At 40.2% G+C, this 23,199-nt stretch overlaps 1 protein-coding gene across 5 annotated transcripts; it reads right to left on the reverse strand.

Annotated features, from left to right (window-relative positions):
• Positions 1-69: 69 nt before the first annotated feature.
• LOC106958915 (doublecortin domain-containing protein 2-like) lies at positions 70-23,199 on the reverse strand. Of its 5 annotated transcripts, XR_001427248.1 has the most exons (13): positions 22,699-23,199; positions 22,097-22,145; positions 21,596-21,672; positions 21,382-21,513; positions 20,503-20,610; positions 20,179-20,227; positions 13,629-13,752; positions 10,512-10,612; positions 9,050-9,163; positions 4,985-5,054; positions 1,926-1,981; positions 290-304; positions 70-202 (listed from the first exon to the last, which is right to left on the reverse strand). XR_001427248.1 is itself a non-coding variant. In XM_015051089.1 (12 exons), exons 1-11 carry the CDS (start codon positions 22,983-22,985, stop codon positions 1,965-1,967), a joined length of 1,128 nt encoding a protein of 375 aa, XP_014906575.1. In that variant the 5' UTR covers positions 22,986-23,199; the 3' UTR covers positions 70-202; positions 1,926-1,964. The 5 variants fall into 5 exon arrangements, 3 of the variants coding, with proteins under 3 accessions (XP_014906575.1, XP_014906576.1, XP_014906577.1); XM_015051089.1 differs by lacking the exon at positions 290-304; XR_001427249.1 differs by lacking the exons at positions 70-202; positions 290-304; positions 1,926-1,981 and adding an exon at positions 5,145-5,216 and having other exon boundaries at positions 5,035-5,054; positions 22,699-23,198.

Below are 23,199 nucleotides of genomic sequence, written 5' to 3' on the forward strand. Positions count from 1 at the left end.
ATATTCATAACAGCACATAATTATGCAATATATTCACTGAAATAAGAGGCCATATATCCAAAGCAGGGCTGTCAAGAGGCGAGACGTTTTTATTTGGTTCATAGCATGGTTTTGTCTCGTCGATGAGCAGCCGGCCTCCAGAGATGGATGAGAACAAGGACGTCGGGCCTGTAGCACTCCTGCCATGTCTGCAGCTCTGAAACTGGGAAACACAAAGCAGCAGAGAGAAGGCACACTGAGCGGCCATGCCCTCGCTACAGGAAGCGCTGCTATCAAAGCCCTGGCATACCTCCGTGCTGCTCCGCTGACCACAGTCAACAACAGATGAAGAAGAAAAGAACAGGCATTAAATTAAAATGGAGCAGAGACTTGGTGCTGTCACAAGATGTGCTGTATGATGAATTATGTATAACGCTCTTCTCAGCATGGTAAAGAACTGTAAAGATAAAAACCAGGCCTGATGTTGCCTGGAGCAAATAAGCAACGGCTCCGGTCTGCAGTGGACGCTCTGCGGACCAGGTTGGCTTTCATGTGGAGGTGCGGTTCAAAGCCCAACGCAGAACAATCAAAGCTAATGTGTGGCTGGACGGCGGCGCGCTCGGTGCGGGCAGCAGGGACACACGCAGCCGGGCGGGCGCCTCTTCCACATCACAGCGGCTCGTTTTCCACACGCCGCCTTTGGAACTTATTATTTTTCACTGTGGAAAAGAGGCTTACTGCTGCTGGGAGCAGTGAACAATCGAAGGCCTCTTATGACACGTGTATGATGAATGAGAGGGAAAAGCCTCCACTTTCCACTAACTTTACTGTAGCTAACAAAGACGATCAGTGACAGATAACTGGTCCTTCCCTGCATAAAAACTGTATTGTTGGGAGAATAAAGCAGAACGAATGTTGAAGGCGGAAACGTAGTAGACCAACAACGCAGATCTGTACTGAAGCAGGGATCCTTTCATTAAACTGTTTTAGAGATTTTAAAGCTGTAATGATGTAAAAATGTGTTGGATTAACATAAAATACAGGCACAATATATGAGTATCATCTAAAACTTCATTTATTTCAGGATTCAATTTGAAATAAGAAACTTGTGTATTACCATAAATAGACTGACTACACACATTATAGGGAATAATAATACAATATGATATAAAGCTTTAAAAAAGTCGATTTTTACAAAATACTGCCCCTTTAAGAGCTAACTTAAACTCATCTTCGTTTTTGGCGCTCATCTTCCTCTTAACCAGTCCTCCTTAGATTAGAGTATTTGTACTGTGTGTCCGTCTGCTGGACTGCTGTCAGCTCAGCAGTCTTCCTCCTGGCTGTATAAACCATAACATGGCCATAAATATCATTTCAATCTCAAATGAAGGTGTTTACGAGGCGGGAACGGGAGGAGCGTGTGATGTGGAATGATGTGGAATTATGAATAAAATGAGAGCAATATCCAGGACTTAGAGGGTCCAAAGAGGAGAAATAAAAAAACTGAGGTTTTTAACTACTGGGAGGATGACTGGCAACCAGGAATAACTGATGAGAGGAACGCAGAACAGCTGATGAAATGAACAGGAAACCAAGGATCTGACGAAACCAAACACTGAAGAATAACACTGAAATAGGAAGAACTGCATATGCAACGTTAAAATAATATAAAAACAAATAAACAGGCAGATAACGATGCTTCTCTCATATTCTACATTTCTAGGAAAGTCAGATTTGAGTTTGACGTAAAATGCATCAGTCTGTGTAACAGAATCTGTTCAATATCTGAGTCACTTTTATTTGAATTAAATAAAACAATGTTTCGATTATTTTTCGCCTTGCAGAGTTTTGCTGTTTGATGCATGAGAGCTGCTGACATGTGAGACATTTTAGTCTAAAAGTTAAACTGATGAGATACTTACTGATAAAAATGATATTCTACGTACCTTTTAAATTGAAAGATGCACCAACCGAAACAGAAAGCATCACAATTTTATCAGTCCTGAAATGAGACAGAATTACAAAGAAAATGGATCAGAGAACAATTTAAAATAAAGTCCTGAGCAGCAGACTTATCAAGACTTTTTTAATATCAAGCTCTCCATTTCTGTAGCTTTTTTTTAATGATGGAGTTCTACCATCAGTATAATACAGATGTGATTAACATAAATAAGAGTTAAAGTCAAAGAGGCGTAAAGGTCGTCACTGGGGACTGCTCTCGGGTCCGCCGGGTGATTTACAACAACTTAATTTGACTGTGTGGAGTAATTTATCTGTGACAGAGGAAGTCGAGGAACTATCTGCATGTCGCGCACGCATACGGGGCAACAATATGCCATAACGGCACACATCTCACATCTACCCAATCAGTCAAGATGCTTTACAACTTCTGTCAGAGGCCTTAACAGTTCTCATAAATTATAGGGCCATTGTACCTGCTGCCAATAACTTTTGAAGGAGAACCTCAGCCAAACTGAATGAGCGGGAATGTATTGCTGTTACTGATGGGAGCTCCTCGAGCGAAGTGTAGGAAAAAAACACAGACCCAAAACTTTGAGGGTAGACAAAGCTTTGTTTTCACCCAGGTATGAAATATGACATAAATATTGGTATTTTCATGCCAAGCAGGCAGCAGCTCGCATTTCTTTCCACTTCGGCTCAGAGTTTCCAGTTGCACTGCAAAAACACAAAAGTATTTTTATCTAGTTTCTTAGCAAGACATAGGAGCTTTTTTAAGTCAATAACTCCTTGATATTAATTTTAAAATAATTAGTTCCACTGGCAGATTATTTCACCTATAAAAAGACATTTTCTCCATTTAAGAAATGAAATAATCCACCAGTAGAACTAGTTATTTTTTGTCAATATTAAGGAATTACTGACTTAAACTCCTATCTTGCTGAAAATTACCTGGAAGTTTTTGTTTGTACAAAAACATTTGCATATACTTTGTAAAGTTTTGTGTTTTTGCAGTGTAAACATTGTGTTTCATGTAGAGTTGCACCGATCCGATATTAATATCTGAATCTGTCCTGATATTGAAAAAAATTCTAGATCATATATCAGTGACAGTGTGAATGATCCATAAGGGCAGATCTATTCAGTCTAATTCTGTGCTTTGTGCTCTGAGTGATGTCATGCTTTATTATTTATTAAACATTACATTTAAAAATCCTCATCGTACTTTATGAAACATTTGAAAGATTTGTTGCAGTTTATTTCACGTTTGACCAAAGCATCAACCTACTGCTTTGTCAGTTTCAGTTTATGATTTATTTTATTTTTTTACTGCACTGACTGAACAAATTAAAGTTGTTTTTTCATGTTTGACCATGCTAGTGTTTAAAAATGAACGTTTAAATCAGTTCAGCTATTTTCTGTATCGAATCGGTATCAGCCGATACTAAACCTCAGATATCGTATCGGAAATGAGAAAATTAGATCCAGTCTCTAGTTTCATGTAGAAAACAGGAGAAATGAATGAAGCAAAACCCTTCAGGAGCCAAAAAGCAGCAAGATATTGTCATATTGACAAAAATGAGTTTGTATGTGAACCTCGGTTCTGCAAGCAATAACATGCAGTGATTTATCTGACACACACACACACACACACACATACACACACGCACACGCACACGTGTGCGCAGACCGCCCACTGATATTCTACTGGGAAATCATGACTAGTACCACAGAGTACAGGGCGGTATCTCAACCTGATGTCAATAAGACAATCAATTTATACAAATATCAGGAATGTGTAGCATGTAAACAGCACGATTGGGAGATGTTTAATACAAATTCCTGCCTGTTTCCCGTCTGCAGCTTTTTGATAGCATTCATGACGCTCAGAGGGATGGAAACCTGCGGGACAGAGCAGGAAGCAGCCAGTCCTGTTGTCACGCCAACAGAGCGGACATCGGATCGAAGAGCAGACGTTGATGACCGCCTGCAGCGCTTCACATCCAGCTCCATTTAAACACCACCGGTATTCTCACAGGAGATCTCAGAGAGGCTTGGAAACCACAGAGTGGGTCCGACAGACAAAGCGGGTGATTTGAAGGTAATTGGGATAAAATTGGCCTCAGTGACTGAAAGGCACAGAACGTTGAGTTTGCATTAATACAAAGTTCTTCCTCCAAACATAAGTTTTTACTTCAGATGTGCTTCTCTCTAGATCAGTTACATAAAAGAGAGACCATGCAGTTTTATTGCAGATAAGAAATCATAGAGAAGAAAAATGCTTTTCTTGTGAAAACCAAGTGTTTTTTTGTCATAGTTAAACTGCAAAAAGACAAAATCTTATCAAGTATTTCTAGTTTCTAGTGCAAATATCTTAAAACACCTAAGATACTAACTCATATAAGTAACTTTTCAGCACCACATAGGACCTTGTTACTTAAACAAAACATTCCTTAATATTGATAAAAAGTATCAATATTACTTGCCAGTGGTAAAATAATCGACCGCTGGCAGATTATTTAACATGTAACATGGGGAAAATGTCTTTTTATTACTGATCTGTCGGTGGAACTACAACTTTATTTTATCAATATTAAGGAATTACTAGTGAGATAACGGATAGTTTGCTGTTATCTCACTAGATACTAAACAAAAAATACTTGGCAATACTTTGTGTTTTTGCTGTGTATTTTTTTTATTTTCTCAGGTATTTCCAAATTTAAAAAAAAATAAAAAATAGGAGTAATTCAGGAATATCCCTGGCTGTCGGTATGTCAGGCCTTAATGTGCAGGTTCCTTTAACAGGAGGATAAATCAACTGAGAGTGGGATGCAGGGCAAGTCAAACAGATGGTCCCCATAAAGCCCGGTGTAAACTCTCCAGATGCTGAGCGGTAGCTGCAGCTCCTCTGACATGCAGAGGAATGGAGGTTCTGGTACCGCTGTGAGTGTTGGTGCTCTCTTTATGGCTGCATGAGGCTCTGTGGAGGGGAACCCAGGCCCCGCCACTGGAGCTGCTCCCAGGCCGTATGCTTTGATGAACCTACCCTTGAAGAAGCGGGACATCCGTGACCGTACTCCGAGCCCGGTTGACGCCTCCTTCTCCTCCTGCCTCTCCTGGAACACATAAATCACATTCTCATATCATCATCTAGTCATATTCCATGCATATGCAGCTCTAATCAGTAAATCTGTCAGCCTTCTCACCTTTCGGTGATATATCAGGTTCGTAATACTCTCCCCACATATGCAGTAAATCTGGAACAAAGCTCATGTTTCTTGAAATTCAAAGACAGAAGAGCAGAACTTCACTTGGAACAGAAACTGGGACTTGACTAGCAGCTCAGCCTTGAATCTCGGTCTGCTGAACGCATCAGCGCACCACAACACATCTTCCTCCTCTCACACTAAAACACTAAACCAGGCGGGAAACCAGAACTATTTCCTCCAGAACATCTCCGTAGAGTTCGGGGATGCAAACAATTAATCAACTTCTGGTTAATTGTTGACTTAATGGTTAATAGATTAAAATTTGTTCCAGTTGATTAACTAATAATGTCCACTTAGACGTTCTGTCGGTGTTGTAGTTTGGCCACCGTCCAGCAGAGGGCGCCGCTGGTCATTTAAGCAGAGCTAGTTGATGCAGAAACAAAGATGGCAGAGTCATACCAGAACAGGAAAGAGAAACGGTCCAAACAGAGTCCGGTTTGGGATGCTAAATGCACTTTATGCTGTTCTGTTTAGAAATATAAATGATAAATTCCTTAAGTTTCACCGTAACGGCGCTTCATTCAGCTGAGCTGCATGATGGAGCAGCGTCAACTTCCACGTCAAAAATTACTGATTTGCTTCGAAGGTGAGAATGTGATTACTACAATACTGTATTAGGGCCAATGTAGACAGAAAAAAATGAGTATATTCTGTCAAAAAAACTCAAAAATATTCTAGGAGAAACAGACTTTTCTGAGCTCCAAAGCTCAAAAATATGAAAGAAAAATCATTGAAATTTTGAGATTAATCTCAGAAATGTTCAAGAAAAATACTGCTTTCCAAAGTCAAACATTTGCTAGGAATCAATGATCAATTAATTGTTAGTTGATCAATAATATCAATCAACTTTATATTAACTAATTAATCAATAACCTGCATCTCTAGCAGTAACTGAGGTGTAGAGGAGAGCTGGGCTCTGTCAGCCAGGCGCTGACATTGTCTGCAGCCGATCATGGCTGACCTTGCATGGGGATGCTGCGTCCTTCGCCATGGCGACGCAGGCCGGGCAAGGCCGATCGTCATGGCGACTCAGGCTTCAGGGGATTAGCATCCAGGAAAACCAGAGGAAAGACAAATGAAATGGACGTGCAGGAATTGATCAATGCCTGGGTCAATAACGGTTCGATTTCTTCCTCACAAAATTCCTACGAAGAGGAAGACGATTGATCTGACATCTCCAGCTTCATTGGCATTTCTAACAATATTAATTAAGAAAAATGCTTAGCTGACTGGTAGATGGGTCAGCCAATACTGTTAAACCAAAACAAATGATAGTTGCAAACACAATGCTGCAACAAGAAGGTGCAAATCTACTCGTGTTCACATTTCCTGAAAGTGGACGATGTCTCCAACACAGATGGACGTCAGGAAATCAATCGGCACTTTAACCGACTCCAGAGGAAGCCTCCGGCGCCCGGCGACGGCCCGTCAGGCGCTCATAAGAAAAGGCCTGACGAATGAGCATCAAGCTCCGGCTCGTCATCTTTTCACTCTCTGTCACTGAGATTGGCCGCTCTAACTCTCGGCGGACATCTTGGCTTGGCAGAGACGCTGAATCTCGTTATTCTTTACTTGGCCCGGATCGCACAGGTCAATATCACGAGCACGGTGCCGGGGAGCTGTATGGAAATGCATTTCAATTCAATGCAATAAATCATTTAAAGCTCCGGCTGAAAATGTAATCATGTAATTGAATTTGGTCATCAATATCTACTATATACATGCGCGTATGCAGAGCACAGGGGGCATCTTGCGGGCGTATACGAGCGCCGGGTGGGAGGAAACGTGTCAGATCTCAGCAGGAAGAATGAGTCATGGCTCTGCAGTTAGGCCTCGTTATTATTCACACGCCTCTAAACGATGGGGCTGCTGACGGTGAGACGCCGACAGTCTGTTTAGCTCCAAATGAACAGGACGAGTCAAGTTTTAATATCACCAGCATTACTGTGGGTCTGCCTGCTAAGATGACATTAATTCCCAATGAAAAGTAAAGATATTTCTTTCAAAATCCACTTTGTATGGAGCAAGTGTGTCCAAAGTTTTTGTAGCAGAAGCCAAATGCAGGTCAAAAAGTTTTATTGAGGGTTTTGCTGATTGGCATTTTTGGTCAATCAACAATAATGTAGGCATGAAAATATTTATAAAATAAAAATTTATAAAATAGTCTGATTTTTCTGTGTAGGAATTGAATGTGTAAACCGTTGTAGGTCCAGAACTTCAAAAGGGTTTTGCAAGTTTTCCTTGTTGAAAGAAAGCCAACCACTTTGCTAAATTATTTTGGGCTTGATTGAAGAAAACTGGAAAATACTTAGTCTATTTTTAGCAATAAAAATAACATGATTAGGTCACTCTTCTTTTGAAAACTTGCTGTATTCAGCTAAGTTTTAATAATGTGATTAAAATCAGATTTTAGTGTGAATCTGGTCTCAATCTGAGAAAAGAGTCAGATTCTTCTCTTTTTAATGACCCCCTTTTATTTTACTTTTGTAGATTTGTACCTCTTTCATTTAAGCAAAACAGGAGAAAAACATTTGCTTGCTCTGTTTGCACTTTCCTCCTTAAAAGAGACACTTTTCAGTTTTTTATCTTCTAAAGATGTTTATTTTTTTACTTGAAGGTCTGTTGGATTAAATCCTGATAAAAGTGTGTGAGTGTAACATGACAAAATATGAAACAATTCAAGGTTTGAGAATAAGTTTATAAGGCTTGTGTCTCCCGAAAAACAGTCTTCAGGATCTCAGCTTGTCCAGCTTCTCCTTTACGTCCGTCTCATTTAGCTAAAAGATGGAGGAAAATCTGTCAGGAAAGGAAACAATCACAAACAGTCGCTGAGTCTGTAAACAGATAATTATAATTATTATTATTATTATTATTATTGTTTTCTACCATCTGATGGTCATGCCCTGTAATCCATAGTCAGTCTAAATCAGCAACATTCTTGTGAGCCTAAAAGTAATAATTGATGAATTAAGGTATTGATGAGGTCTTTAACCCGGGTCATAACTGGCCCCCGAAGTCAATAATTATCCCAAACAGAATATCTTTATTGCAAAAGTGCACACAGCAGCAAAAATCATCACCTCACCAAAACATCCCCCTGCGGTGTAATTGCCACTGCTTGAAATTATAGTTTTCATTAAAAAGAACTGTTCATGGTTATTGATTGCTTAAATAAGACTCAATATCTTCTCATTTTCAAAGCTGAATGAATTTGCGGGGAATAGTAATATCACCCAACTATTGTTAGCATCCATCACGGCGCGGCGCGGCGCCGCTGCTGTCCCTGGAGGATTATTAGGGTAAAATAAGTGTATTTAAATGAGTGTAATTTCTGGGAAGCAGAGATCTGTGCAAAAACATCTGCATGCTCGGCTCGGCCGCGCTTCATCACCGTGACCACGCACAATAACCATAACAAAGGACACAAATCAGGTGCAGAGCAGGATCAGCCTCTACCTTTCCTGTGGCTCCATTCAATGTACCAAACCTGACTCTCTGCAAACAAAAATATATCTAGCTCTCACAATCTAATCTGCCTGTCAGAGGCGCACTCTGCTGACTTCCCTTGTCCTTAAGAATAGATTTTCCGGTAATAATACACAGAGAGAGCCACTGAGGCAAAATAAACAGGTTATGCACGTATTAGAGGAACCGTGGTTGCTGGGAACAGGTCTGCATGACCCTCACACAACGAGGAAAATGATGATTACCATAATTACTGGTTAGGCCATTTTCATGTGACCTAATTCCAGAGCAAATGAGAAAATTGGACATAATAATGAAGTGAAAATGAACTGAATGTGAGACAGAACTACATAAAACTTATTATAAAGAGTACTCACCTGTTTCTTGCAACCTGCAGCCTTAGTTTTCTCTGGACTCGAGGCGTCTAAACTCTTCCTGTCTGCAGTGCTGTCAGAGGCTCCGTGCTCTTCTTCAACCGTTTTCGCTTCAACCTGCTCAGAGGGGAAAACATGAGAGCCTCCATGGTACACACTGTGCCTCGCAACAGAAATAGACCAACAGTGAGCAGAGAGCAACTGCAAAGTGGAAGGAAAATGACACGTGGCTTTCCAAACTTTTACAAAACTTTTACAAATTGACATCTAAAGAGTGTTCATTTAAATTCAGCCTGACAGAGTCAGAACTCTGGTTTGTGTCTCTACCAGCCTGGCAGATGGAGACGATGAATGTTTTCACCATTCTGCTTTACAAAACAGCTCAAACTCATTCAGATTCAATGGAGGAAATCGGTGAACATCAATTTCCAGATTCCTGTTTCCATCCAAATGTGATGCGAATTTTGAGTGAACTTTTAAAATGTTAAAAATAATGGAGAAAGTTTCTGGAATATGTTGCTATCATGCATGCTGCCATTGTCCCATGTTAGCTATTATTCACGCTTATCTCTCATGCCTGTTGTTGCTTTCAGACATTTTATTGCAGACATCCAGACAGACACCAACAACAGAAACAGCTGATCATTTGAGGTGAATGTTTGCTACATCAGAACATATTCAGGAAATGTTTCCCTCTCCCCTTCAGCACATTAAATCTTTTTTGGAAAAGTCAAAAACCACCTAAATTGAACAGAAGAAAATTTTAGAATGTTGACATTTTCAGTAAGCGCCAATCTACTTTTTTCACTTCCAATACCGATATACAGAAAAACATCTTTAGTTTCCATCAAGTTTTCTTTAGTGCAGTTCTTAAGATACACACAAAAAGCTTTGATGGAAACACAGCTGTTGTTTCAAACACATGCCGCACTTTTCAAAGAACCGAGGGTCATTTTCCTTCCACTTTACAATCATGCACCGCTTTGCGTTGGTCTAACGTATGAAATCCCAACAGCATACACAGTTTATGGCTGTAATGTGAAAAAATATGAAGAACAGAAATCAGTGGGTGTGTTCTTGCATGTCACCCTCCTTTACTCAGCTGCACTTTCTGCAGTTTTTCTGTTTATGCAGCGTGTTCTAGTGAGCATTTATGAGTCTGAGTGTAAACATAAAATCAAGTCAGGCGTTCTCACCCAGGAAGGTAAAGCTTAGCGGGGAGAACATAAACAGCTTGTCATAATGATGAATTATCATCTGACTCCATGAACTAAAAAACATAGTTTTCCAGCTGCTGACATGCTGTCAGGCTGAATAATTCAGCATGTCTGCGTTTCCTTCGCAGAGCCGATATCTGTGCCAACATTTTGTCTTTAGGAATCAGAGCTAACTCCCATGTGGTAAACAGAGCAACCTGAATGCTAACGCGCTCATTAGGTGGCAGCTGAGTGGGATTACGTCTCACCTGATCAATCGGCAGGTCCACCTTCAGGTGGGGGTCTTCCTGCACCTCCGCCGCGCCCTCCACCTCCCTTCTTTTGTTTTTTGCATTAAATACGCTGTCGGCTGAGGAAAAAGGGATTAATCACAATTACTTGTCTGCCTTCTCGTTTTACCGTTTCCCCGTCCATCCCTCTCTGCCCCGTTCCTTTTTTTTCCTCTCCTGCTCAACTTCGCAGGAGATCAATACTGCTGTTGAGCCATTTATTTATTTAGAGAGGAAGGACCAGGATATAGGCCATCGCTGTGAATCTTTCCCCCCGTCTACAATCCTTCCACAGACGGGAAGCGTTCCCGAGTTAGTCGAGATTTAGCTCATTCTGTTACATTAAACAGATTTTCTCCTGTAAACAAATTCCTTTTCTGGCAGCAGCTGCTAAAACTGATCCAGGGTGTAATTTTAATAATGAAACACGCTGCTGAACTGCCTTAGGTGATTTCATTTTAATAATAAATAACCGCGGTTGTTAGAATTCACAGAGATGAGACTAAAAACTGTACAGAACAATACTTTGAGATCTGCTTTTTGTTGTATTTTTCATTTAAACATTATTTTTAGATCTGTTTCCAGATTAAATTCACAAAAACAACAGAATGAAAGAGAAGCAGACGTGTCTGATCCTTCACCAGGTGACGGTACCGAGGAGCTGCCGGTGTTTCTAAGGATCTAATGGAGTGAATCAGTAATGAGCAAAATGCCAAATTTAGCTCCTGGTAGTGGAGTTTATAAGGAGGAAACTACAAGAGGTATTATGAGGTAATGGTAAACCATTTTGGTATTATCTGATGGAAATGGGACTTTTTCCTTTCATTACATTTCAGAGAATTTAGGCCCCATTATTATACACTGCATGACCAAAAAACAAGTCGCCACCCGGATTTAACCAGGCAAATGGCTGCTGCCTGGGTGATTATGTTTTATTTAACACCCACTGATGCAATGAGCAGCAGCCCTGTGGAAAAGATGTTTGTCTGTTTAAGAAAGGTCAAAATATCGGCTTCTAAAAAGATTATTGAAACTCCTTAAATTAGGCTGCACATTGTCTGACGCATTATTAAAAACTGTTAGGAAAGTTGGGAACCATCAACGTCAAGGAAGAAATCATGGAAAGGAAAACCTTAGAGATCACGACCAGCGATCACCACGTCGTCATGGTAAATTATACAAGTAATAATTGAGAAAAATACAAATTTTGTTGTTTTGACACAATTTTCACGTAATATAATGATAACAGCATAAAAAACCAAGTTCACCCTCTCAAAGACTAACTTTAATTCTGTAAAGAACATCTAACCCTGGAAATAAAAGACATTTTAAAAAACACAACAAACAAAAAGGGAAAGAACTATTGCTGCGCTTCATTTGACTGCACTTATAGATTTGTAATGTTTGTTTGGTTATTTGTTCAGGCCACCATGACGTCACCTTCATCTGGATCAACTCCAGCCTCCTGCTCCGACTCACAGGAAAAGGTTTTGTTCTACATGCCTCAGCAGAGGTCTGACTTTATTAATCCCTTCATAGCCTCAGTGAATCTGTTTACTGGAACAGGGATCATGGCCCACAGCAGCATCCAGCCTCCACCGTGTTGAACCACAGTGAAGGTTCAACACGGTGGTTCTGATCAAGCTCCAGAACCACAGACTGAAAGAGCATCATGATCCATGATGCTCTCCTGCATCATGGATCATTTTCTATGACTTCAGCTTGATGAAGGTTTTTACTAACTTTCTTTTTTGCTTTCATTAGTTTTTTTTTTGTTTTTTTGTCCAGTTGCACAAACACAGCATCTTTATTTTCATCTCCAACATTTCTGACTTCACATTAGTTTATTTGAAGTGTTATCAGGAATTGTATTTTGTTTTCAAATTTGGTTTTGAAAATTGGACATCCATATAATTAAATAACAATGTTTTCCTGACCATGATAAAAACTTGACTGGAAAATTTTAACACATAAATTAAAGGTTAACAGATGCAGTTCAGTTAACAGCAGAGCTAATTTTTCTTCTTTTGCATCTTTGCTGACTTTGAAAATATTTAGCACACTTAGATTCCCCTAAATTCATTTTAGGGAGATTCTAGACCTTTACATTTTACTTTGCTGCTTTGCAAACTTTTAGTTTAATGAAGTTCCACATCCGTGTTAAATTTTGATTATCAGCTCTGTATGATCTTCATGCATAAGATAAAATTTGGGTAAAACATTTTGGTAACACTTTATTTGAAGGGGTGAGCATAAGACTGACATAACATCTGTTATCAACATAAAGAAGTCTGTATGAATGTTTATGACAGTGTCATGAAGTGTCATTCGGTAAATAATGGCACAGTCTTATTCACACCCCGTCAAATAAAGTGTTACCAACATTTTAGACAAGCTGCTTAATGAATGTTTCTGCTTTAGCGACTTTCTGCATTTGGTGTTTTTATTATTTATAAATTATAACAACACTGTTCCTTCAATTCCATGACAACCAAAACCTTTAAACTACCAGAAGTTATTTCTTTTACATCATAGTGAGAAAAAAAAAACATATTTACTTCTTATTAAAACCAGCTTAGTATTACCAACGTTTTATTAATTCCTGAGAAAATGAAAACATTTCATATCTCGAACAAGATTTTTGGGATATATTTCCCATAAGATGGCCTGATTGAATTCATCTATGATTTAAGCTTCCTTAACAGCGTTTGAAGCCTCATTCTGTTTAATATTCACCAGGAAAAGTCGTGTTAATTTCAAACAGTGATGAGATATGTTCTGTTTGGACCCACAGAACAGGTTGGGAATCCAAAGAAACCTCCTTCACCTTTCAGAGGATTTATTTTTCTGTCCTCCCTGCACACCAGATGAGTGTCTTCTTACTCACACACACACAGAGAAAAGCACAGTGATGCACAGCCATCTGGACACGTGCAAAAATGAAACCCATAATATAAATTTGTAATCAAAAGGCAGCAGGTTTCTTTAAGTATAATCACAGTGAAGAAGATTGTGATGAAGGAACAAACACAGAGGAAGAGGAGTCTGGAGAGCAAAGCGTTAGGAGAAACATTGCTAGTGAAAAGCTCTACTTGCCTCCTGCTGTGACGCGTGCTGGTTTTCTGGACACCTTCCTCTGCTGTTTGACTCGCTCCGTCTTGGCTGCATGTTCCTTCATCTTGCCCCCGACTGTGAGCTCAAGGTCCTCTCTATCGCATACCTGAGCACACAGCGAAGGGACCAGACAGCAGAAAACATGAGACCAGAATAAATCACATTTCCTCTGACTTCTCTCTGACTTGTCTTTGAAATTTTGTTGGCAAAACAGCAGAAGCTAAATCAGTTTGTGTAAATTGACAAAGGAAAAATTAAACTGTCGTCCATCCTAACATTAAATTGTGGCTGAAAAGCAGCAGGTGGAAAGAAATCCAAGAAAAGATGTTTATTGATGTCTGCATGTGGTTTAAAGGTGATGAAATGGGTTAAATTGGCATCACGTCTGATTTTTTGTTTTGGTTGAATTTTGACAGGACATACAGACCGATGGGCTATTTTCATCCTTGGTCAACCTGAAATAGCCATGAAAATGTCTCTGGGCTTCTAGTGGAGAAACAGCGAAGCAACGCAAAACTCTGAATTATAAAGTAAAAAAAACCAAGAAAGACACTTTGCTCCCCTGCCTACTTGAGCTGGTAGCCTGATTCTATGATTCAGCCATTAACACAGCTCTCAGAATGAAATGATTTCTAAAAATATTTAATTTCCTATTTTCTTAAGCTGCTATTTCATTGTATTTTATTAAAACTGAACCTATTCTCCTATTTGTGGATTTTTATGTGAAACGTAACAACTAACAAAGAAGCTAGTTGTGCTAGTTGAACTAGTCAGAAACAGTTCTGCTAATGCTAACATGGTATTTAGCAGAAGCTAATGCTAAAGCGCTAAATTCAACCATGTTGATATCCACCATGTGTCGGCGACACGACAGCGAATCATTCTGGGTACAGAATCTTCACCCATGAAAACCAACCGATAACCAAAACTTCAACACTTACTGAATGTTTACAAAACAGCCAAGTAAATTAATGTTTTAGAGTTTATCCTGGAAAATAATTTAGAGGAAGCTAAGTGCGCTAAATGTTTTCAAAGTTAGCATCAACGCTGCACATAAAAACGAGCAGAGGTGTGCCCACAACTGAGCTAAAACATATTTAACGTTATTTTGTTTCTTTGCAGTTCTGGTTATTAACTATTCAACTTTAAACATGGTGTAGTTATAATCCTGTATGGACGTTTATCGATTTGTTCCGACAAGCAGACTGATTTGTGCTGTATTTTTTATTTTTTACTAATAGTCGACAGGAAGGAAATGTGTTACTGTGACTCCAAAAAGTGATACTTACCAGCAGAAAGTCACATACGTTCATATTTCATGAGTGAATTGGCCCAAATCAGGATAGGAAGCAAAATCAAAAGGAGCAATTTTTAGCTGGATGGATGGAAAAGAAACTTTTAGACAATTTAATAAGGAATCAAGTCTGAAAACTTATTCAGACTGAGAACATTTTTTAAGTTACATTAGGGCTTTTTTGCATTTTCCTTTACCCTTAGTGTTTCATGGGCTGACATGTTCTACTGTTATTGAATTCCTCTGGTTTCAATACATCACAAACACTCAACCTATCAATCACCTGGGAGTGTGGCAAACAAATCATTTATTGATGGAATGGGGCAGGCGTGAATTTCTAACCGCATTTGTCTTATTTATCAAACCAGATCAAACAATGAAAATCCAAACAAGCTTAAAGGGAAAAGAGAGGGAGTTGCACGGAATAACTTATTCCTCAGCAGCAGACGGCAGAAGGTTATTGATGGAGGGGTAGAGCAAAACAAAACACAGAAAAGGAGAGGAGGGGGTTGGGAGTGAGCCGCACAGTGGGAGAGTGAAGGAGTGAGAGAGGAGGAGAGGAAAAGCAGGGAGAGTTCAGTCTGATGTTCAGACAGCAGGGTACACATCTGAATTAATGCTTCCACAAAAGACAGTTTTCTCCTTGCAGGCTCCTCTTCCCCTCTGTAGGTAGCGAGGTGAGGGATGTCTCCCTTACCCACTGAAACGCGGTGAGCTAGCTAACTCTGCGTTTCAGCAGCGGGGTCCCTGAGCTGGCTCAGGGGCCGCTGCACTGATCTCCACCAGAATACACTCCTGGCTCTGCTGTTTGCAAGCTCACTAACATGGAGTCTGGGGAGCAGCCCAGTTGCTTCTTCACTTGTTTGCCTGCTTTAATGCGGAGGCAACGTCTGTTGATATTCCTTTGAATTCCTGCAGCCGTTAGTGGACTCAGGAAGAGAAGTAGAACAACAAAAAGAAGATTGAGGTTTGCTTTGTGTATTTAGTGAAGAAGAGTTGAAATGGAGTTCATGCTGTAGGTTTGCAGTGGGGGGGTTTGAGGTAAGAGGAGCCATTTTTCATATTCACTACATCAAGGGAACCTTAGTTTGATCGCCAGCTCATATACCTGATATTTTGATAATATAGCATGTCTAAAAAAGTTGTTGTATCCCTAAGCTTCCAGTTCTCTCCATCAGACACATACACACACACACACACACACACACACACACACATTTCATCCTGACCCTCCAACTTGACCCCACGCTCTCTGAACCCCCTTCCCTAAATAAGTCACTTTTTTCCCATCGAGCTCAGCATCGTGGGCTTGGGAAAGCACTAAAACTGGATCCTTGGCAAGTTCAGACTCTAAGAACCCAAACAGGAGATCAGAGAACCGTCCGGGTTTCTAACCTCAGCTCCTCACTGACTAACGTGAGACAACATCACCATGAAGCTCCGAGTCAAATCACATCTGGCCAATCAAATATGGAACAGCTTGTTTTGCTTTCTGACAGCCTGGTGATGAGATGTAAATAGATACCATTTAAATCAACACTGAATCAGAGCTCATCACTCAGGGAGAGCGCTGGGAAGGGGAAAAACCCAGAGCAGATCTGGGAAAGCAGACGCACAAGTGGAGGCGCGTCGGTGGAAAAGCTGAGGTCATGCAGCCGGCCTCTCTTCTGGGTTACATGTCTGCAGCTCCGGGTCCGGTGGGAGCAGACGACGTTGTGTGTCAGGAGGCCCCAGCCTGTACCAGACTTAGTACAAACAGGGTCTCTGGGAGGGCAGAGAGGAAAGCAATTTGTGGCCCTCTCAAGTAGCAGAGAACAGGAGTCAACGAGAGGACAGGGTGATCCGATAGCCGGGGGATAACGGAGGCCCCAAACAACCGGGCCGACCGGCCTCCAGCCGAGGCGGCTGTGGGATCGGTGGGAGCCACTCCCAGGGCTGCTTCACAGTTAGCAGACATGCTGGCAGCAGCGCGGAGGCACCGCTTCCCTCAGGGCCGCGCTGCTTCCCCTCACCGCTGAAATCATCCGCCAGGAGCCGAGGAATGGGGAGCAGCACTAAAGTGTCGCCGATGACAGAAAGTCTGGACAGTCCAGTCAGGAAACCTCTGTGGATTATTTTTACAACATGCTTCAGGTACATTATGATTACTATTGCATGAAGTAATGGGCAAGGATTATACCCATGATTCCCACGTCTCTCTGCCCGGCTTTCTAGCCAGGTTTTAAAGGAACCTGTTATGTTCCTTTAAAACAAGCTGGGATAAGTCTACAAAACATGTTCTTTACGTTTTTCACCTCAGTTCTGCATAGTATTCAGAATGAGCCATTTTAGGGCTCTGTCACTTTTATGCAAATTATCTGCTACTGGCCACGCCCCCGCTGTGCCCCACAACTCAAAGTTTGTACTAATACTTTATACAAATGGCTGCAATTATACAACTACACATCTTTGAAAAGCAGAAGTAGAGCCTCCTGCACAACCAACAAGAACACAGGAAGTGGTTTCTGAATGGTAAGTTGACAACAAAACAGTCCAGCAGTAATTCTTGGTGGCATAGATCCGACCAGGTGTCGGAGTTATCTGAACACCATGATAAGAATCTCCTGTTGGTCACATCCCAACGTTGCTCTATTGGATTGAGTTTTGGTGACAGTGGAGGCATGTGCAGTTCAGCAAATTCATTGTCATAGTTTGAGCTTCGTGACATGAAGCATCAAAAGATGGGAACACTCTCCTGGGAACCAGCAACACTCGGGTGTTTGATGTTTAAGCTGTGCTTAGTTGGTACTAAAGGGCAAAGAGTGACATCATCACTATCGCCTGAACAGGAGGGATCCGTACTTTCATGATGTTTATGCCAAATGTTGACCTTCTCGTCTGAATGTTGAACTGATATCAACTCATCAGATGTTTGAGTCTCTTACTGTCCAGTTCTGATTGATTTGTGGGCTTGCTAGCTTTAGCTTTCTGCATTTAGCTGACAGGAGCGGCGCTCGGTGTGGTTTTCTGCTGTTGTAGCCCAACTGCTTCAAGGTTCAGCCTGTTGTACATTCAGAAATTTATCTCCACATTCTCCTCTGACCTCTGACACCAACAAGGCATTGGTTTCTGCACAACTGTTCAGTGGATTTTCTCTCTTTTCAGACCATTCTCTAATCTGAGTTGTTGAGAAGTTTCCAGTAGATCCCATCCTGTCTGTCCCTGAAATCAGCTTTCTTCCCCTTCCTGATGCTCACTGAGCTTCAGCATTTTGTCTTCACCATGTCTACATAAACACAGTGAGCTGCTGCCGTTGCAATAAGCTATTTATCAATTAAGCGCATAAATTGATAAATTAAAATGAGCTCAATAATTTCAAATCTGATGAGTTTTTTAAGGGAATCCTTATTTACAGCCAACCCGTTTTATTAATGGTTTTGGTTGGTTTTGGGTTTTAATTTCCATTTTTTAAAACCATTTTCAAACTGTTTTTACATGTTTTTCTACAATTATTATTATTTGAAAGCTATCAAGAGAAAAACAAAGTGATGAAATAGATAAACTTTTCTGTGATTTGTACAATTCAAAAAGGGAAACTCTTATTATCATGTTTTATTTCGAAAATCTTCCAGTTGCAGTGTTACGTATTCCTTCCTAAATTAAATAGTTTTTGAAATGACAAACTTGCATTATTATTCCATTATCAATATAGTTCTTAAAATTGTCTCAAAATGATAATATTATTGTTTATTCTAATAATTACTGGGAAAATCTATTGTGATTGGACAACTTACTATTCATGTGCTGTTTAACATCAGTTTAAAGCAAAGTCTGACTAGTAGGTTAAACTCCTGATGCTATTCTCTGCTCTCCATCTGCATTTCTCTCTTTTTTGTACTTCACATCTCCACTCATTCAAGTCAAGTGAAACATGTTGGCCTTTTGAAAATTAACGTTCCACCAATCGCCCATCATTCCTGCAGAGACGGTCAGAGCAGGACAGACGGCGTCTCTGTGCCGTCAGGCTGCAAGGTTACATTTAACACAGCCCCAGTGAGCATGTTTAAGGGATGCTTTTACTGGCATTTCCAGCCAGACTGCTGTTGTTTTGTGAGGTCAAAGTGAAATTAACGATAGATGTGACCCTATAAAGGGCTGTGTAATCAGCAAGCTAAACAAGTGACAGATCAGGGGCGAGCAAGTCATTTTTGCTGCATGCATTTTTCCCCTATGGAAGATTCTTATTAACCCAGCAGCTCAAGCTTGCAGATTCATGAGACACGGAGAGGAGAGAAGGAAAATGCAGCCGCACCATGCCTGCTGAGTGTTGCTCCAGTGAAATCACAGCCATAGATCTGTCTCTGTCTCCACCTACTGGCAACAGGTGAAACAGCAACAACTTCCCTCTGAGCTCTGGGTTATTTTATGAGTTTATTTTGATGACAAAGTTATTTTCATTGATTATTTTCTGCTTGGACGGTTGCTAACATGATGAAGAGGTCTTACTACAGCGCCTACACTTCAGCTCATTCTAATACACCGCTAATATCAATCCATATATCTGAACAGAAAGCCATTCAACAGAAGGTACTGCTACAGATAAGGGCAGGGGGTATTTTTCTCCATCTAATAAAATTGGCACCTGCAACAGCCTTGCCATCTTTCATGGTTAGAAAAATCAGATGTCAGACGCATCTCTCACAGGAAGGAGGGGCCTTGTGCGCCGAAACCTGCTGACTGGGCATGTTTTCATCTTCACCATCTGATTTGGTGTTCTTTTCTGGCCCACAGCAGAGCAAATTCTCATATGGATTCAAAACATTTCACTGCCTACTTAATCACAAAACAAATTGTCCTGGTTCTAGTTTCGAATGGGATTTTTTTTCTCCCCCCTAGCAAGCAAAGTCCCACGGCTGCATGCAGCATGATCCAAGGCTCAGCGCACTTGATCAAGTGGACCAGCCTGTCTTTCTTGGGGATTACCCATCAAAGTGCAAAGCGATGGTAACTCGATGCTTTCTGCAGACAGTGATTGATGATGGTTCTGTTTCATAACGAATCGCGCCCCCACAAGAAGTCGCGCACAAGTGGGAAATGTTAATTGAAATGCTTTGTGTGCAAAGGGTTGTGATTTTACCAAGGTGTTACAGCAGTAAACTGCAGGCAGACGTGGGGGGAGACTGTATCAGCTTCACGTTTTATGAGAAACCGAACAACCTGATGGCAAACTGGAGTTGACTTTGAAGTGGGATAACTCACCGTATTATTTACAGGTCTTTTGTTTCGAGCAGATAGCAGGAGAGCTTTGCTGCAGGGGCAAAAGGAAAAATGTTACTCTTTTCTTTTCACAACAAATCTATAATCTAGTGCTGCTGTTTTTTTTATTTTGTTGTTCTTTTTTTCAGTTGTGGAAAAACAACCTCTATCAATTTGCTAGCAAAAGACTGGAGAAGCACCAAGAAATCAGAATCTGACTTTTTCAGACTCTTATAAATGTAAATTATTTCATACACTGCAAAAACACAAACTCGTGATGATTCAGTTGAATCATTTTTCTTCACTAAATTTCAGCAGAGAACTCACCGTTCATATGGGAGAGGTTTGAACTTTTCAGGTCCAACAGCAACATAATGCTGGTTGTTCTCCAGTTCAGAAGATCCGCTGACAGGACGACCGTCTAACCGGCAAAGCCTGGAAAGTTTTACAAAAGTAAATAAATAAATTATATACCACAAATCACACCAGTTTTAACATTCAGGTCCAGCAATAAGACACTGTTTGACTAAAGGTAGTCATTCTTATTTTAGTGACTAAAGAGTCTCAAACATGAGTCACCAAATCTGATCCAAGCCTTTTAATGAAAAGTTAAGTGGAAGGAAAAAAGAGGAAGAGGTACACTAACAATATAAATAATCACAGCCTGGAGAGAATGTGAAGCAAAAAGTATTAAATCTGAACCCTACCACCCTGCCCTGTTTACTCTGGTTGTCTTCAAAGACTCCTGGTGTTTAATTGTTGTCAATTATTTTCTTTTTGTTTTCAAATCCATACAAGGTTGTCACTCCAATCTTTTTGCAAAAGGTATAAACACCTTTATGGAAGACATATGAGTAAACTCAGGTAGGTACAGAAAAGAGCCAGAGAAATATTAGCAGATGTATTTAATAAAATGTTTTACACCTTTTTTGCTGTCACCAAAGCAAAAGCTTGTTTTTGTTTGAATCAATAAAACAATAAAACAGAAAAATGTAGAAAACTAATACTGAGAAATTATCAAGTGAGCTTCACTGAGTTTACAGAAAAGTCTGCTGAGTAGCTTCAAATTGTGTTGCAGCAACACGTTGAGCACTTCAGTCAACTTTTTTTAATAGAACAAAATTCATAATGCAGTAACAACAAAAAGAAAATGTGCCTCTTGTCTCTCTTCACACTCGTTTAAGTCACAGTGATGATTGATTTTACTTGTAAACAGCCCCGGTGCGAAGCTCCACTTTGTGCGTCACCATGGTTAAAACACGGTCCCAGCTTTTGAGAGTGTGCTTTGGGATCCGGACCCGAGCCGGAGGAATCCGCAGCTCTCCGTTGCTGAAGACGCTGTAAAAGAAAAACCCCTGAAATACGCTACCAGTCACCGTACTGGGAGGACTCTGGAACCAGGAATCACATCAATACTCACTTTATTGTGCAAGTTCCATCCTTGGTTTTCCTCCAGCGAGATGAAGCAACTACTCTGGTGTGAGGTACAGGTTTAATCTGTGCAAAAACAATCATGATGAAATATCCTATTTTTTTAGGTTCATTAAATGCATCAAGACAAAACACTACAATTTATTTTTATGTAAACACAACAACTAGCTTTTTTTCTCATCTTTGTGCAGGTTTAATGTAAATGAGTTGATTTTAGGAACAGAATTTAAAACTACTATCTCTGTCAAACCTCATTGTTACATTAAAACCAGTCTGTGCCTCATTTCTTCACATGTCCACCACCAAACTGTCCAAGTGCTAAGTAACATAAGGCACTAAAAATATTTAAACTTATTTGTCCACATGCATTTATTCAACATTTAATTTGATTGTAATACTTCAAAATATGGCAGAGGCTTTATGAAAACTGTTTTACATGGTGATAGAGAATGATCATTCAACTGAACGAAAGTGTAAAATTTGTTCTTACCATAGTATTTTTCTTTTTCTGCTGGTTTATGGTGGCTATTCCACAGTAACTGGGGAAAAAATACAAATATTGTGACTGAAACCAGGCATCCAACATGGAATTACATTAATGGTTAATGTAATTTGCTATTAAATCACTTTTAAAAATAGCTAATAATAATAATGCTAAACATTACTTTCTGGAGTTGTGTATTCTGAACTGCAGGTGTGTGAATTAATCTTTTTAAAAAAAAACAACTAGGAGATTTCTGAGTCTGAAAAGTCAAAATCTGATTTTTTTTTATTTTATTAATCTCAGAAATCTTATGGAGTTTGAAAAATTTAAAAATTGCCAGAAAAACAATAACATTTTGAAATCAATCTCTGAAATTTTCTTGTTTTTTTTGTTTGTTTGTTTTTGTTGTTTTGGTTTTTTTAATTTCTGAGTTAGAAAAGGAGAAAACTTGGTAGAAAAAAAAAACATGGACATTTCTGAGTTTGATTTCTGAGTTTTTGATTAAAAAAAAAACATTTGGAGGGAATTTGCTCCTTTTTTAATCTAAAAAGCTAAAAGTAACTAGTTACTATTATACAATCACTCTAATTGAATCCCACTTTACTTACTTCAGGACCTTGAAGGGTTCATTCCCCGCTGCAACATAGGAGCCCCCATGCTTCAGCTGAGCCAGCTCCTGCACACTGTGGCCCTCCGTGGGTGTGTACAGCCTCCTGACGGCGCCGAACGGAGCCTCCATGTGTCTGGTTAAAGTGTTCATAAAGTTGTCGAAAGTTGACAGATGCCGGGGATTCAGCACTACTTTTTTCCCGGGATAGAAAGCGTCTCCATTCCGGTAGACGGTGACGGTTTTGGCCGGAGGAAGAACCGCAGTTATCCGTGGGTTCACCGCCATGTTTACCTGCAGGCGGTCCAGTCTGGTCTAAGTGGATCCGGGATGCCGTGAGCCACTGGAGCCGTAACTGGATCTATGAGCTGGTAATATGGGGAACAATTCAACCACAGGGGAGGGGCGTCATCTTGAAACTTATCCTCCGTCTGTTTTCTTGTTGTGGGCTTCCTCTTGATCGTTGCCAGTTAACCTGCGTCCTCTAGAGAACAAAAGCTGT

Source organism: Poecilia latipinna, unplaced genomic scaffold (genome assembly GCF_001443285.1).
Source record: "Poecilia latipinna isolate Pla-1442-1.1 unplaced genomic scaffold, P_latipinna-1.0 Scaffold1030, whole genome shotgun sequence".
In the NCBI taxonomy this organism is placed as follows: Eukaryota; Metazoa; Chordata; class Actinopteri; order Cyprinodontiformes; family Poeciliidae; genus Poecilia; species Poecilia latipinna.

Coding starts and splice junctions, on each gene's coding strand:
- LOC106958915 (XM_015051089.1), bottom strand. CDS start 22,985: ATGGCGGTGAACCCACGGATAACTGCGGTTCTTCCTCCGGCCAAAACC. Junction 10,613..13,628: donor AGCACGCGTCACAGCAGGAG/GCAAGTAGAGCT, acceptor CTTTTTCCTCAG/CCGACAGCGTATTTAATGCA. Junction 5,055..9,049: donor CTGCAGGTTGCAAGAAACAG/GTGAGTACTCTT, acceptor TATGTGTTCCAG/GAGAGGCAGGAGGAGAAGGA.